General features: G+C 44.0%; 1 protein-coding gene across 9 annotated transcripts in view; it reads right to left on the bottom strand.

The window, feature by feature from the left end:
* Positions 1 to 1,443: 1,443 nt before the first annotated feature.
* The window catches only part of MRAP2 (melanocortin 2 receptor accessory protein 2), a 47,282-nt gene continuing 30,775 nt past the window's right edge, over positions 1,444 to 17,950 (bottom strand). For all 9 annotated transcript variants that reach the window (XM_084622791.1, XM_084622789.1, XM_084622790.1 and 6 more), the window contains one exon: positions 1,444 to 13,022. In XM_084622791.1, the coding sequence (XP_084478917.1) occupies positions 12,629 to 13,022 (394 nt within the window). In that variant the 3' untranslated portion in view covers positions 1,444 to 12,628. The remainder of the gene's footprint in view (positions 13,023 to 17,950) is intronic.

Genomic DNA, 17,950 nt, shown 5'->3' with positions numbered 1-17,950 from the left:
TCATTCATTTGTGCTTACAAGTGATATTTTAAAAAACTAAAAATGTAGAGTTCTTTGTAGTATCATTGGAAACTAGGAAATAATCCTGGACATTTAGTACAAATTTCCACAATCTGTTACTGCAAATGGATGCCCTGATCCTTAAAAATGTTCCCCTGTAACAGATTTTACATTTTGAAATAAGCAGAGCCTTGATTCCTTATGTTAGTTGCCATTTTCCACTTTAAACCCTGTGGAGGGAACTATTTTCATGTACTGGAAATGTTTTGAAAAAATAGAATAGCTAGCCTGATAAGTCACTGACCTAGATTAGACTAGGCAGACTTTAAACAGAGAAAATCTGCATCACTAAAGAATAGGATATGCAGCAGAGTATCACATCTTGTGATGGGAGCTGTGGCTATATAAAAGGAATCAAATACATAACTAGGGTTGGGGTTTTTTTCAGATTGCTTTTGAAACAAGTGAGGAAACTGTTCATATAACTCCATGATTTATAAAAACTATCTGTATGCAAGTTTAAAGTACTGCATATGCCATTGCTGGAACTTGGGAGTCACGTTTACACCTGCAAATTAGACTTATGCCCTTTATTGGTTTTGAAAGACAATCGGGAGTACATAGACCACTGCAGAGATTAACTACTTTAAATAGGCAGGAGATAGGCCTTAGTTGAATAAGTCAGCCCCTAATGTTATGAAGTACCTTGTCTGAAACTGTCTTTTATGGGAAAAAGTATCCAAAAATTTGTAGCAGGCCACTCCAGGTGTCCTGGGCTGCTGCTAGCAAGGTTTCAAGACTGGGTGTATCTCAACCACTGAATTGATATACTTGATCCATCTTCTGGGGATGGAAAACTTCAGGTTGCCATACTAATGTTGCTAGACATAGTATAGCAGTAGCCTTTGCCATAGATAACTGGCCTGGCATGCCCCGGCAAGGATGGATAAGGTAGTGTACTAGGTTGTGTTTTGTATTTGCTCACTCTCCATGAGGGTGCTCGGGTGCAAGCTTCCACAATTCCATCCTGTCCCGTTTGTATGGGAAGCTGCTAGATGTTCTCATAACTGTGGGCTGCAGTGCCTTCAGTCTGCTTATTATGTGGCTCTCTTGCTCTCCTCTAGCCCATCTTCCACAGCCAGGGGATAGGCACTGGACTCAGAATTTAGACTTTCCTACCTCTCTTTCTCACTTTGCCACTGATTTGTAACATTCCCTAAGTCACACTTCACCATTTCTGCCTTAATTTCCCCATTCTTAAAATGAGGATAACACCCCCCTCTATAAGGCACTTGGAGATTTACAGCTGAAATGTACTCTGTAAATGCTAAGCATTATGGGAAAATAAGGAATAAGTTGCTGCAGCTTTTTGACACTCATTCAGCAAGACGATGTGGACACTGGCAGGAAAACAAAGGTCAATAGTTAATAAAACTAGAGTAAGAGTTTTTACCTCCGATTTTATTATTAAGATGAGAGAACATGCAAAAACTACCCACAGGCACACGGCTCTAGTTTTACTACACTGGAGGACATACATAAATAGCCATGTTTGAAAACTAGGAAATATGTACCCCTTAAGTAATAGCTGGTTTTACCTTACATGTAGTGTAGGGACATAGAACATATACAAACATATACTGCTTGGTAACATTTAGTACTGCAGGTTCCTTGGGAATTAAGAATAACAATTCCTTCATTTGTATAAGAAGTTACATTGTAGTGTGTTATATTAGAGGTTATAAATCAGTACAGCAAATTTTAGCTTTGCATCTTATGTCCCAGAACCCCTTTAGAAAAAAATGATACTGTGAAATATACAGCACAAGCACAAAGGAAATTGTTCTCAGGCAGCTCAGTGGCTAGTCCAATTAGCTGAATTTGTTTCAAAATATGAAACTTAAAATACAGCAGAACCCTGTAGTCAAACTAACTAGGGCCAGAGCAGATAATCAAAACTTTAGATAATGCAGAGACTTGGAAAGTGGGAGGCTACTGTTCTGTCTAGCAGCCACAGGAGAGATCAGCACACACAGGACCAGAAGTGGATGGTGTTTCAGTTAATGGGCCGAGCCAAATAATGAAGGATCAGATAAAAGGGGTTCTACTGTATTAATAAATTCTCAGTGTCCCTATAAAAAGAATTTTAAAAATATATATTCTCAAACAAAAAATGTACTTTGTCATGAGTCTTCTCCTTGTGGGTACTGCTGGGGAGCTATCTGATCTGTTTTTGGCTTCCTACACAGAATTATTCAATCTAACTAAAGTCATACAATTTATGATTTATCTTATGACAGGGGACTATGCTGGTTAGTTGAACCACTAGTTTTATGTATTTATTTTTTATATAAAATAAATTGAGGCTGGGCAGATATTTTCAAGTTTGCATTTTTTTTGTACCATAATTGGAGGGGGAGGAGTGTACACCCATGTGCATGGCTACCTTAGGACTTGCAGGGACTACCAGAGCCCACCGACACATATGTACTGCTCTAAATCCTCTGTACCATTTGGGTAAATAAATCATACTTTGCTTTGGAGAAAGTGCTTCTGTGTCACTACCCACTGTTCCTGGCCACAGACTCCAACTCCAGCAGGGCCAAGCCCAGTTGGCAGTCAGGGAGGGATGATACAGTCTGCGAGCAGTTGGCTGGTACAATTCCACTCCAATGAGAAATAGAAGCATAATCCTGGCACCTGCGGGAGTCCAGAAACAGGTCCCAGAAGAGAACCTATCCTGGTTTTGGTCCCTCTTAACTGGACTGTCTACAGCAATTTTCTGGTCTTTTATCACAGCTACCAGCAAACTACTTTTAAAAAATATATATTTGGAATGTAAAATATTACATTCCCTTGCTGCCCATGACTAAATCTCTTTCATGGCAAGCAATCATACAGTGAGAGAACAGATAAGCTCTAGGTAGGGCTACACTAAATTCATTGGTAGGAAAATGGTTTAATTGCTTACTGACAATCAAATACGGCTGTCAATGTTTTGCTCCTCCACACCTTGTTCAACAACCAATGCAGTCCATCATAGACTGCTTATTTTGCAGGTTTGCTGCAGAGATGCAAATTCGGTTGGGTGGACATGGCAAATTCCTTTACACTCAGACAAATCTTTTTCCCAAGCAAAATGAAAATTACTTTGGAAGCTAAGTTTTAACGCTTCCTTCCCAGCTCAAAAGCTACCTTAGCACTTATGAAGGCTTGATATTCTCTGTGCTAGAATCCTTTAATTTTATCTGAAGCAGATAATACACTTGTCTCTCTCCTCTCCCTCCCCCCCCCCTCAAAAAAAAGCACAACACAGCTAGAGGCTGAATTCAGCCCCCAACCTATGCAGGCACCGCTCCCCAAGGATTTGTAAGTGAGGGCAGCAGTTGGTTATGAATATTTATACAGGGATGGGCTTGGTCTATACTTCTGTATTAAATCAACATAGCTATGTTAGCAATATGGAGAAAAATACACTTAACTATTTGATTTACATAGCTATACCACTTGACCACCGTGAACATGTCCTCTGATGGAGGTAGTGTTCCCATACCAACAGAAAAAACCTTTCCTCCAGCAGTGTAGGCTGCACACAAACCATGTCGTTATGACAGCATAGCTACAGTGACATTGCTATGGCCGTGTATTGTCAACATATAACTTAGGACTTTGAGCTGCGATTTTGATCAGACTGCCCCCCAGCAAAGGGTGTGGCTGGGTCAGAATTCAGATAATAGAGGGCTGTGCAAGATGCAGAGGTGTTCATTCAAGATGTAACATTTTTCTTTCTGAGTTAGTTTTAAACCAACACCTCCACATGGTGTTCAGGCACTGCTTGAGGGGAGGTCTTGAAGTTGAGCACCTGGAGAATTTATAATCATTAAAGAGCCACTGACTTGTTCGTGTCAGTATGCCACTCAGGGACCAGTTATTACATGCACTTTACCTCCAGCAGTTTCAAGGGGGTGGGTATCTTTCACTTCTTAATCTAAGCTGCTGTTACACTTTCTTAAACTGCTATCAACAATTCACTGCAGAGGAAGCTGCATTTCACTTGACATAATGGGGGATAGCCGTTTGTAAAATCTTTTTGTTTAGTATCAAGAGATATTATGCATCAAATGCAGCACAACTACACTAATCAATCATTTGCTACAGGGGTGAATTTTGAAATATTAGGAAATAGCCTTTCAACAAATACTAGTTGGTACCTTAAACAGCCTTCCCTTTGTGTCTGACCCTTCACCATTCCACTTTGTGAAGTCAAAAAATGGCCTATATTTTAAAGATCTCACACCTTCAGTCATTGTAACACGCTCCTCACCACCTCTGAAGAATCCAGGTTCAAAAGGTTTTGATCCAACAGCTGCAGATTTAATTCAAACAAAATTAGTTAAATCTTTTAAAACTGTTTACATTGGTACAAAGTAAATGCAGTATCCACAGTAGACCTTGAACACAAGCAGCCTCTGCATCCACAAGCTTCACAAAACAGAGTATATCCCCTTTATCAAGTGAGATGGAGGGAAGAGCTCACTGCCAAACCACCACACCTTCCAGCACAGGATTAGAGCACACACACATGACATACTTTGTCCATGTTCTCTTCCAACAGCTTAGGGCCCAAGAAATCCTGTGGCTGGCCCTACCACTACCCACTTTTCATCTGGGGGCCAACAGAAATTTGGGGGGGGGAGATGTAGGGCCCTTCCCCCCCCCGCAGAAAGCAACAACTTATTTTGATAGATGTGTCCCTTCGGTACTTTCTACGGTGGATGTGGTGTTCTAAGGTAGTAGCAAGAGATGCCAGTGCAAGATTTTTTACCTATGTCTAAACAACCTTTTGTGTAAGTGAAAAGTCCACAAAAATGTACTTAAGTTGTCAAGACAAGTTGGAAAGAAAACATGAAAAGGCGATTTAAACAATTTACATTAAAAGAAAAAATTAGAAAGACAAGATGGATGAGGAAATATCTTTTATTAGACCAACTTTTGCTGGTGAGAGGGACAAGCTTTCGAGCAACACAAAGCTCTTCTTCAGGTCTGGAAAGGGTATTCAGTGTGTCAACTAAACACAGGGTCAAACAGAAAACTTGTCTCCAACGTAAATTGATCCAATAAAAGATAATACCTCACCCACTTTGTCTCGCTAATATCCTGGGACTGACATGGCTACAACAACACTACATACAAAAAAAATTTAGTCATCCAAATAGTTTGACACAAATTAATAAGGCTCATTACTTAAAGAATGTTGGCCTTGTGTTTTGTGTTGATAAATGCAGAGATTATTCATTATATTACAAGCTGAGTATACTATTTCACACTATGATGCTAGCAAAAACTAATAGCTAGGGTCCTACTAAATTCATGGTCCATTTTAGTCAATTTCACAGTCATAGGATTTTTAAAATCTTAAATTTCATTTCAGTTATATATATTTGAAATTTTAGGGTATTGTATTTGTAAGGATCCTGACCCAAAAGGAGTTGGGGGAGGGGGGTCATAAGGTTATTTTAGGGGCGTTGTGGTACTGCTACCCTTACTTCTGTGCTGCTGCTGGCCGCAGCACTGCCTTCAGAGATGGGCAGCTGGAGAGCGGCGGCTGCTGGCTGGGAGCCCCCAGCTCTGAAGGCAGAGCCACTGCCAGCATCAGTGCAGAAGTAAGGATGGCATGGTATGGTATTGCTACCCTTACATCTGCAGTGCTGCTGGCAGGGCACTGCATTCAGAGCTGGGGGCCCAGCCAACAGCTGCCTCTCTCCGGCCACCCAACTCTGAAGGCAGTGCAGAAGTGAGGGTAAACACACACAAGAGACCAGATTTCACAGGGAGGAGACCAAATTTTACAGTCCGTGACGCCTTTTTCATGACAGTGAATTTGGTAGGGCCCTACTAATAGCCACTGGACTCCTCTCAGTGATGGGCAATATGACAGTATATACTAATCTTTTTCAATATATTTGACATATGCTACTTGTCTAAGTCTGAACAATCTGTAGTTGGTCTCATTTAGATTATACTCATCACAAAATTGTCAGTGTCAAACAGTCTTCACGACCAGTACACAAGCAAGTCAATGTGTATGCCATGCTCTGTCTTGAACAACTACGGCTGCCTCCACATTTGGCTTTTTACATCTACATGTAATGGGTTCCGGGAGTGCTTCAGTGGCAAGTGGCTGTGTCATTAGTGTTGGAGAAATCTGTCCAGCCTTGTGATGCCAGCTATTTCCATGGGGGGAGAGAAGAGATGTCAGGTCAAGCCTCCATGGCATCATTCCAGATAAAGGTCTGGTAATCTGCATGCTTGGTATGTTGCACAAGACTATCATAAATTGTGGGGAGGGCCTTGTTCCTGGTCTGTATGTATCACACACCATTTACATCTACTGAGTTAGCCGTTGTGTCAGAGAAGGGTTATCAGAAGTTCCTGCGCAGCTGAAATCAGCACAAGTATCTCCACCACAGTGCCAAAATTGGCAAGGCTTCTAAATTTGTGTGGATTTTTCCTGATAAAGTTTAGTTTGCAAACCATGCCAGATTCCTGGTTGAATTACACCCAGTCAGCATGTGTACTGCTGGCAACATTCTGCATAGTTGTTGTCCAAGTGCAGCTGCTTTGGCGTGGGCTGGTTTATCTTTCACACCAGTACATCCCCAAAGTTTGAGTTGTTTCCAACTTGTGAATAAAATTACTCCAGCCACTGACATTGCAGTTCTCAGAGACTGCACCACTACTTGAGGTTATTCTTATGAAAGCAACATGAAGTAGATAGAGAGTATCTGGTTCTTTGTGCGATAAGAATAGACTTCTTGTTCTACAACTCCCTCTGAAGTGAAAGATATCCCCTCATCCAAGTCCCCTGTGGCGTGGCTGAGGACACAGTCAAAGAACAAGATGAACAGCACTGGAGCAAGTACGCAGTCTTACTTCACTCCATTCGCGATTTCAAATGCATCATAAAAGTCACCACTGGGGAGCACTTGCACGGTCATGTGGTCATGGAACAGATGGATGATTTGTATGAACCTTCTTGGGCAGCCCATTTTATGTAAAATAGCCCATAGACCCTCTCTGTTGACTGTATCAAAAGCTTTCATCAAATCGATGGAAACTGCATTCAGGTCCATGTTCTGCTCTAAACACTTTTCTTGGACCTGCCTTACGACAAAGATCATGTCCATAGTACTATGATCTGGTCTGAAACTACACTGCACTTTGGCAGATTCTCCTCAGATATGTCTGCAATGAGTCTGTTCAGTAAAGTGCGAGCTAGTATTTTCCCTGCTGTACAGAGAGCAATGCCTCTGTAGTTTCTATAAGCAGCTTTGCTGCCTTTGTTTTTGAACAATGATACAATAATAGCATCTTTGAAGTCTGGTGGCATTTCTTCTCCTAAATGCTACTCAAGATGTCATGAAACACCTCGATGGCCTTGGAGCCTGCTGCTTTATAAAGTTCTGCTGGAATACCAGCCTTTCCGGATGCTTTGCCAGAGTTCTGTTGTTTCATGGCTTTCATAACTTCCTCCACTGATGGAGGGAAATAGAGATCATCTTTGATGGATTTCTCAGGTAAATGATCATTGTGTAAGCAGATCATAAATTACACATATAGACAAAACAACAAGCAGAGGGAAGATGTAAGGTAGATTTGCCATAATGAAATTAATGCATAGTTATACACATGTTAAAAGAGAGGCATTACTTTGACTTTTCAAGAAATTTGTGATGGCAATTTGACATGATTTACAAAAGTATCCATAATTCTCAGAGTTAACCACTGCATAATATCACATCTCCCTAAAAAAATCACTTAATCCCATCATAAAAATGTGTTGGGATGCTACAAATTTTAAATTTAGGCAGGGTTTTCCATTTGGGCCTCAACTATTTATTAGTTTTCTGTAAATAATTGTCACCTCAGAGTCGATACCTCTTCCAGTTCTTCTTCGAGTGCTTGCTTATATCGATTCCAATTGGGTGTGTGCGCATTGCGTGCACGATCGTCGGAAGATTTTTACCCCAGCAACGCTCGGTGGGTCGGCTGAGGCGCCCCCTGGAGTGGCGCCTTCATGGCGCTGGATATATGCCCCAGCTGACTCAGCTTCCCCTCAGTTCCTTCTTACCGCATAGCTGATCTCCACTCTCCCTAGCATTCGCTTTATTACCTGTTAATAGTTTGTGATTAGTTGTTAATAGTTGTTAGTAGTTCTTAGTATAGTTAGACTTAGTTTACTTAGTGGGGTGGAACAGGGTCTTCTCCCCTCTCCCGGTACCGGGCCCATGCTTGAGTCTCCGGGCTTCAAATCCTGCTCGGCTTGCCTGAAGCCAATGCCAATGGGAGACCCCCACACTCTTGCCTAAGCTGTCTGGGGGAATCCCACCAAGCGGACAAGTGCCGCATTTACAAAGCCTTCAAGCCGAGGACCAAAAAGGAGCAGGACTTTAGACTGAAGCAGCTCCTTATGGAGGCAGCACTTAGCCCAGTCCCTTCCTCCGCGCACCCAGACTTGGCGGCATCTTTGGTGCGGAGTACGCCTGCAGCGCCGATTGGTCCGGCACCGCGTTCGGACTCTACTAAAGACTTGAGGCACCAGGTCCCCCCGGCACCTCCACCACCACAGCACCGGTCCCTATCTCCGGGCCAGAAGAAGCAGCAGCCCAAGCGGGTTCTGACTGCTTCTTGTTTGTCGGTTTGACAGCCACCGACACTTCCTACACCACAGTTGGAGCCGCATCCATTGCCGGAGCGCACAGGACAAGTAACAGCTCCTGCACCATCTACTCCAGCGCCACAAGGGCCATCGAGTCCGGTGCATATAAGCCCCCCGGTGCACACTGCGGTCAAGCTGAGGCTGCCCTCCACGCTGGAGACCTTTTCAACAGCACGGGACTTGATCGCGCTCACAGAGCTGACTCCCCTGCAGCCAGCGGCATCTCCGGTGTGGGCAGTGCCGTCGAAGGGAAAACCGTCCCTGATACGACCACCGTTGCCGAGTGAAGCAGGACTGCACTGGTCCCGATCTGGGTCTCGGCCCCTTTCATGGCATCGCTCGCAGTCCCGGCACCGATCTCATTCTCGGCACCAGTTGTACTCGCGACGCCGCTCCAGCTCACAGAGATCCGAATTGCGGTACGGCCGGTACCAATCGGACTCCCGGCACCGCTCCCGGTACTGGTCAGAGCAACACTCAACCTGGAGCCGATCCCGGCGCCGATTTCACCGGAGGTCACCATCGAGATCCAGATCAGGCTCCCAGTACCAATAAGACTGCAGGCACCGATCGAAGTCTCAGTACCGTTCTGCATCACGCCACTGGTCCCTGGCACCATACAGCACTGGGGGACTCTGCGCAGACACATACGGCACCACCTTGGTGGTCATGCTCACAAGATGGCTACCACGCCCAGGAGCAGGGCGAGGACGGTGCAGGCCAGTGGCCTCTACCAGGTCCACGTACTTAGCCAAGTGGACGCGTTTTTCCTGCTGGTGCGCTCAGAATCATACGGCCCCGCTACAGGTATCAGTACCTATCATCTTGGACTACCTCCTGTCCTTAAAACAGCAGGGCTTGGCGATATTATCCATCAGAGTGCACCTTGCAGCTATTTCGGCTTTCCACCTAGGCAAAAACGGGCGTTCAGTCTTCTCCAATGCCATGGTCAGCAGATTTCTCAAGGGGTTGGAGCGCCTGTTCCCATGAATTCAACAACTGGTCCCTACGTGGGATCTTAACCTGGTCCTCTCCAAACTCATGGCTGCCCTGTTCGAGCCGATGGCCATGCTCACTCCTGTACCTTTCCTGGAAGACAGGCTTCCTCGTAGCTATCACCTCGGCAAGGCGTGTGTCTGAGCTCAGGCCACTCACATCGGAACCACCGTATACAGTGTTCCACAAGGACAAGGTACAGCTGCGACTCCACCTGGCCTTGCTCCCTAAGAGTGGTGTCTGCCTTCCATCTCAACCAGGACATCTTCCTCCCCATCTTCTACTCGAAGCTGCACGCCTCTCGATGGGAACAACAGCTGCACTCCCTGGATGTTTGCAGGGCCCTCACCTTCTACATCGAGCAAACAAAACCTTTCAGGAAAACATTGCAGCTGTTTGTTTCTGTGGCAGACCGGATGAAGGGCCTTCCCGTCTCCTCCCAGTGCATCTCGTCCTGGATCATATCATGCACCCATGCGTGCTAGGACTTGGCTGGTGTCCCAACTACGCACCATACCACCCACTCCACACGGGCTCAGGCTTCATCTTCTGCTTTCCTAGCACACGTACCCATACAGGAGATTAGTAAGGCAGAGACTTGGTCATCGGTGCATACCTTCACCGCCCACTGCGATAATTCAGCAGTCCAGGGGTGATGCTGCATTTGATTCAGCGGTCTTTCACTTCGGGACATCTCACTCCAACCCCACCGCCTAGGTAAGGCTTGGGAGTCACCTAATTGGAATCGATATGAGCAAGCACTCGAAGAAAAGACAGTTACTCACCTTTGTAACTGTTGTTAGAGATGTGTTGTTCATATCCATTCCAAACCCGCCCTGCTTCCCCTCCGTCGGAGTAGCCGGCAAGAAGGAACTGAGGGGGCGCTGGGTCGGCTGGAGCATATATCCGGCACCATGAAGGCGCCACTCCAGGGGGCGCCTCAGCCGACCCACTGAGCGTTGCTGAGGTAAAAATCTTCCAACAATTGTGTACGTGGTGCGCACACACCTAATTGGAATGGATAGGAGCAACACATCTTGAAGAGCAACAGTTACAAAGGTGAGTAACTGTCTTTTTTAAAAGGTGAAGAAAAAAAAATGTTGCAATAAAACTAAATCTCTCCCAAACTCTTTATTTTGTTAGAGGATAGGTCTCAGTGGTTTTGCAGTTACCTAAAAAATATCAGAATGCGTGAACACTACAGTTGCAAGTACTGTGCAGCACTTGCTCACTTTCTCTGAGAGCATGGCTACACTTGCAGAGGTAGAGCGCTGGGAGTTAAACTAGACTTCAGAGAGCACAGCAGGGAAAACACTGCTGTGTGTTTACACTGACAGCTGCAAGCGCACTGGCGTGGCCCCATTAGCAGTTCTTGCAATGTCACAAAGAGCAGTGCATTGTGGTAGCTATCTCAGTATGCAAGTGGATGCAATGTACTTTTCAAATGGGGGAGGGGGTGTTGGAGTGTGACAGGGAGTGTGTTGTGTGTATGTGGGGGGAGTCAGAGAGTCAGCATGCTGTCTTCTACATTCAGACAGCAGCAGACCGCCCCCGCCCCCCCCACACACACACACTCACAACAGCAGCATTCCACACTAATGGTTTGCTTTGTCCCAGAGCCGATAAGCATGCCAGCTGTCAGAAACTGAGCTTTGAAAGGGGATAGCTGCATTCCTGTAGCAGAGTTCAAAACAATGAGAAGAGTGGCCACTTGACTTCAGGGGATTATGGGACGTTTCTGGAGGCCAATCACAGCACAGTAATGCAATACCTCTTTCACATGGACGCCCGGGCATTTCAGATGGGGCACAGTGAACTTTATGCTTCTTGGGGAGGTGGATTACTAGGAGCACTCCAGCTGCAGAGTCCAGGCGCTCTACGTGCCTTGCCAGTGTGGACACATCGGAAGTTAGGGCACCTGGGGCTGCTTTAATGCGCTCTAACTTGCAAGGTTAGCCAAGCCCTGAGTCAAGTACAGGAGCAGCAAGTATCAATCCATTACAAACATACACTATAGTAACTGGCTACATCTGCTGTGCTGTGAGCAAAACAGGAATGTTTTCTACCCTGTTTCCTATTGTTTCTGTATTAAATCCTGTGCTCACTATGTTAAAGGCTCGCACTGACACTCAAGTCCACCAAACAATGTTATTAATTGTATGTAGAACGCATTCATTCTAGGTCACCCACCCACAACTGCAAGAATATGAAATTTTCTGAAAAGCTAAATATGGCCATTGAATATAATATACAAAACAGCATCACTAGAATTTTGATACATGGGGTTTCAGCAGCCTCTAAAAGCGGATAGGAGTCTTGGGTGCAGATTAATGGGAGGCAAATTTCTATTATGTTGGTTATGTTTCAAAATAATCTGCCTTTTGAAAGGGGGCAGGGGAGGAGAGGAGATTCAGAGGCCCGAAAAGGTGCTTCCTCTTTTTATTCCTCCATTCAGTCTTGATTTGAGTTTACTGTCCTCCTGGACAACCAGTTCCACACCACTCCTTTCAGAATCCAGTGATACTCCTCCCTGTGCAGCTGCAGCAATCCCCACAAAGCAAAGTTAAGTGCATTGCAACTATTGTATCGTGTTAGTGTGTTCTGCTACCACTAGGCAGCTGGGCATGATGGCTAGTTAAATAAAACAAATAGCAAGCAACAACAGCAATGCCGAAGAAGGTTTTGATCTTAGGAAACACTTGAAAGTGACATAAAATAAGTCTTGACATAAAATATTAAGTATTTCACTTTATATGAAAGTGAAATCAGTTCAATATTCACAATAAAACACAAGGCATAAGATATGAAATATTTTCTACTGAAATAGGCAAAAGGTCTGATGTTAGCAGCTGAATAAGAGTTCCTGATACCACAGAAACAATAAAAACACTCTGCTTTAGAAATCAATGTTTTTCAGTCAAGGATCTGACGTGAGGCTTGGATAACTGGTTTGCTTTCTAAAATGATTGGGGGCTCTGAAATCAGCAGATCATCTTCACCCAGTGAAGAACTCTGGTCAGTGTTCACGAAGTTGGGAATGTTAAATTTTGTAAGGCAATTCAGCTCCTCCTCCAGCCTTCCACTACTCCTTGCTACTTCCTGGAAGTGAATATTACTGTCCAGACCAGGGGCTTTATGGCTTTGTTTTGCTTTGTCCAAATGCTCCACTTCATTAATGTAAAAGTGAAAGAGTGACCTGGACTCTTCAGCTACTTGACGTGAAAAAACCTTGTCTGACTCCAGAGGTTTTCCAAAGTCTGCCACGAAGCTACTCACATGAAATCTTTTTTCAGAAGGTTCTGTATTGCTGGGGGAGAGAAAAAAAAGCAAAATTATATATACTAAAATAACCATGGAAATAAAAATAGCTATTAGACTTCAAAATGATTACCTCTGAGCATCAAATGTTACTTCAGCGGGCATCAAAATTGGGAATAAATACAAAAATATTCATTTACCTAGGGCATGTTTAAAAGACTATCTACTTCATATTTTTCTGTTGTAAAATGTTTGTAGGTGTTTATTTCTATAGATGTTGTAGTGCTGGAATAGATCATTAATGCCAGCATTCCTATATTGTACTTTAATATGCTAAGTATTAGAAAACCCTGATCCTCCCATTTCATTGAATCTACTGCTAAATAACTCCTCGTTTAGTATTATGGAGTAATAACAGTAATAATTAGAGCAGCACTTAACATTTTCAGAGCATTCTACAAAGCATTAACTGACATCTGTGGGATGTATGCCATGGGTACTGCCTCCATGTCTCTTTTGTGACTAGTAATCACTTGACTAGCAGGTGGTCAGCGGAGGCATCTATGAAGCTGAAGTCTAAGGGCCTAAATCTAGATAGGGGACGTATACTCAGCACTGCAATACCTAATGTTTAGGAGCCCTTGCTGCCTAGTGGAATCCACAGCCCTGAGTTAGGTGCACTGGCTCTCCAAACCATACCTGGGGAGGAGTCAGGTGCCTAAGAATGGGATTCACAAAGGCCAGCATGCTGAGCAATGAGCCACATAAGCTAGGCAATAGGTAAGGCCCTTCGTTATTGGTATTTACTGATTTTCCCAGAAAAATTCCCAGGGTTTTAAAAAAGCCAGTATTCAGGTGTTGCTGATACTTGCTGAAATTGTGGCTTTTCCAAGACCCGGGAATTTTTCACGGGGAAGCAGATGGGGCCATGCATAAGGGCCAGTAGGGTTAGCAGGAGGCTTTGCCCAGCAGGGGGGCTAGTACTCCTGGGGAACAGTCTTTCACCCCCCTCCAAGGGTGGAGAGAGGGAGATGAGCAACGGGCTAGGTCCTGCACGACTGGCGCAGGAGGTTCCTCAACTGGCCCTTGGTGTGTACACGCCCCTTCCCCCCAGCCACAACTGCCCTCCCACCGCCCTTACTTTGTTTTGGGTTTTTTTGTTTTATTTTACTAATTTTTTCCCCAATAAAAACCAAATACATTCCCAGGACATTAAAAAAAAACAAAAAACACACCACACCCAAAGCGAAGGGACTTCCTCCAAGGAAATGACAAGAGGGGTGTGCCTAGTCCCACCCCTCGAAAGGACTTAGGTGCCTATGTCTGAACCAGAAGGAAAATGCCTCTCTCTGCTTGGTATTCACAGCCCTAGACCCTCTCCTGCAGTTCGGCACCTAAGCCCTTTCTCACCAAAAAAATGAGGAGCTGGTGTCCCCCCATTATAACCTTATCGCAGTGGTTAGCGCACTCACCTAGGATGTTGAAGACTGATTCAAATCCCCCTTCTGCCTGATGTGGGTCTAAATCCCTGCTCCACATCTCCCAAGTTTCAAGTGAGAGAGTAAACTAACCACTGGGGTTATTCTGGGGTAGCTTGCTCTCTCACCTGTCTCCTGATGAAGCTATTCTATTATGTAAAAATATGAGCCAGACAGAGTGAGAATGCTCTATAGCCCTATGGTTAGGGCACTCAGAGACTCAAATTCAAGTTCCTGTTCCAATGACTATATTAATTATTTAAACAAAGTGGAACAGCTTCAACATGAAACACAGAGAGACCGACTCTAGAATACTCTATAGCCCAGTGGTTAAGATACCCACACTTCTCAGATTCTGGATGAAATCCCAGCTCCATCGAAGCCAAGGGCAAAACTCCCATTGATTTCAATGGAACCAGGATTTCAGCCATTGTTTCAAACTGAGGACAATATAAAAGGCCAGGAGAGCAGCAGGATAGCTATGAAGGCTGGATAAATAGCTAGGAGACTAAGAAATTCAACAGAGAAAAGCAAGGGAAGACAGCAGAAGGAATGATATAGCATCCATTGAGTGTCCAAGAGAACTCTAAACTCAAGATAGCTCCAGTCTACACAGACTTGTGCATGAATCTAAATATAGTTAGGCCATAGAATCTCATGCTACAGACAAAGGTTCCTGGTGTTAATGCACTCTTTGCTAGTCTACTTTCTTGTTTTGGTCACAGTATTATAAAAGGGTTATTTGAACATGAAAGGCACTATAGGCACACTGTTGAGATCAGTACTTGAAAATCAGAATGTCACATATGAATGTCATAGTTTTGTTAAAATAAACGTGTGAAACTCATTAAATTTGAATGATGTAACAAATGAACACCAAGGATCAGGGTTTAAAAGGATGTTAGGTGCCTACAGTTGCAGATAGAAGTCTCCTGGGATTCAAATCCATAGGAGTTTAGGCATTTTTGAAAATCCAACAAGGCACCTAGCTGCATCTTTAGGTACCCAAATATCTTTAAAAAACTGGCCCTAAATGCTTTAACATTTGAGTTTAGCTAGTAGTTAATCATTATCATAACGATCTTTGCTTCTCAGATGCTACCGCTGTCCAGTACATTTTCTGAGAGCTATATCCTAACTAACTCATAGTTCCTTCGAACTGGTCAGCTAACTTCATACTGCACAGACTATTGCCATAAAACCAAAACACTCCTGAAGATTTCATTGAAAGGCAATGCCTGTCATGTACAGACCTGCAGTTCTAAAGGTGGGCGTTAGCTAACACACATCTCATTTTGCATTTCAAGGTGAAGTATTATTTAGGCAGAACATAAAATATTTCAACAAATAATGCAGACGAGAACTGAAGGAAAATAATCCAACACACATTCAACAGGAGGGGAATAAGTGTACTGAAAAAGCCTTAAAGAGTGAAAGAGGAAAGGAGTTAAATATAAATTTACAATACCATGTAGTGGGAGAAAATGTCTCTATAAATTTAGGCTGCATACATGTAGCTAGTGAGACTAAGCCTAGAACTCTAGGTACAAGTTCTAGACATCCCCATGTGGGGGAATGTGAACAAAGTGGAAGGAAGAAAAGCAAAGATTAAAAGGCTAGAAGGACTGAGTTACGAATATATGAATCCCTCCTGCAGAGCCAAGCTAAAACAAACGAACAACAAGGAATGGTTTATTTGTAAAGCAGCTCAAGTGGGTGAGTATAACCAGGAGTAATAGGAGGAAACTGAACCAAGGATGGTGGTGAAGATTGGATAGGAGGGGAAGTTTTCTAGTGCTGAAGTCTGACAGTGGAGGCGTATCCTAAGGGAAATGACTGAAGACCCATAGAGGAAATCAATTTATGCTGGAATGAACAAAGGTATTGAGAATGTACTGTGTGTGACTCAAGAACTTACCATCTCTAAGGTATCTTCAAAGTATGACATTATTTGACTGTATTTCAGATGCAGTGCTATCTAGGGTGCTTATATGGCCACCATCACCGTAGGATCTGAACATCTCACAATCTTTAATGCATTTATCCTCACAACACCCCTGTAGAAGTACTATTCTCTCCATTTAACAGATGGGGAACTAAGGCTCAATGAGACTAATGCTCATTAGGTATTTAGGCATTTCTCTGCTCGGTGTTGTGACATCTCACCTCTAGGCAGCCTGCCACCTAGTGGAATCCTCAGCCCCAAGTAGGCACCCGGGCTCTCCATATATGCATGGAGATCATTAAGTGCCTAAGAAAGGGATCCTCAGAAGCCAGGAAGCTGATAGGAGAGCTACCTAAGCTAGCCAGGAGTGAAATGCTGAGGAGAGAGGCTTAAGCACCTCATAGGCTGACCTGGTGCACCTGACTGATGGGCCAGAGATAAGTGCCTCCTTCTGCTCAGGATCCTCAGCCAGGAACCCTCTTCTAGAGTTAGGCACCTAAATGGTCAATGTGACTTAGGTTAGGTAACCCATAACCTAGCAGCAAAAACTATCAGTCTCTGTCTACTGCTTTATACCCCTCTCCTGCTCGCCTGTTTCCCTGTGTCCACAGCTGTCTTGTGTGGGTGCAAGTTCTTTCTTCCCACCTGTCGGTGGCCTGACTGCAGAGCCTAACTGGTGTCAGGCTTTAGGCATGCTCAGAGTATGTCTACAGGATTGGGCTCTCCTGGCAAGATAGGTGTTCCCCCACCTAGTTTGACAATTCCACTTTGGGGGTCTCTGGGGCTTTGATTTGAGCAGCTCATTAGCTGCAGGGTGGTGTCAGGACTTAGGTGGCTTTGCATGTGCCTGCTGGCAGAAACAAAGATGTCTTGGGGACTTAGGCACCTATCAGTTTAGGCAGCAGCAGTAGCTGAACGGTGGTTTTGAAAATGTCAGTGGCACTTAATGATGAATTTAGGTGCCTGAAGAGGCAATTAGGCTCATAAGACCCTTTAAGGATCTGGGCCCCAGACCATACAGCAGTTAACTCTAAATGTTTCATTCTGCCATCTGGTACTTTGCTCCCCTTTTCTGTGTATCACCACCTTCATTTCTACAACAGACACCTGTCCAACCCATGATCTTAGGGCTTTAAAAGATATTGAACAAATTGTCACCGTAGTGTAAGCAAGTGGAGCAATTGATACAGTGCACCTCAAAAGGTCATTTAAAACACTCCACACATTTCCCCTAAAAATAAATAAAAATAAATAAATAAAACAACCTGTTCAAAATAAGTCTCTGGTACAGAAAAAGATCAAGCTCAGCTTTCCCAAACTTGGACTGAAGTTTAGATGGTGAAGGTTAGACAACTAAATCTACATTTATGCATCTAAATTTTAAGAATTGTTGAGCAAGAGTGATTCCCACTAAATTCCTGGAGCACTGGGTACACCATATGTCTGGGGGTGGGGCAGGGAGAAGAGTCATCGCTTATACATAGGTGCATAAATACAGATTTCAGGTGTCAAACTTTGGTTAATTTGGGTACCTAAAGAGTAGTAGAAAACCAT

The sequence above is a fragment of the Lepidochelys olivacea genome (assembly GCF_965140295.1).
Source record: "Lepidochelys olivacea isolate rLepOli2 genome assembly, chromosome: 3".
Classification (NCBI taxonomy): Eukaryota; Metazoa; Chordata; order Testudines; family Cheloniidae; genus Lepidochelys; species Lepidochelys olivacea.
Note: the sequence above shows the minus strand (reverse complement) of the source record. Positions and strands in the feature narration are given on the sequence as shown.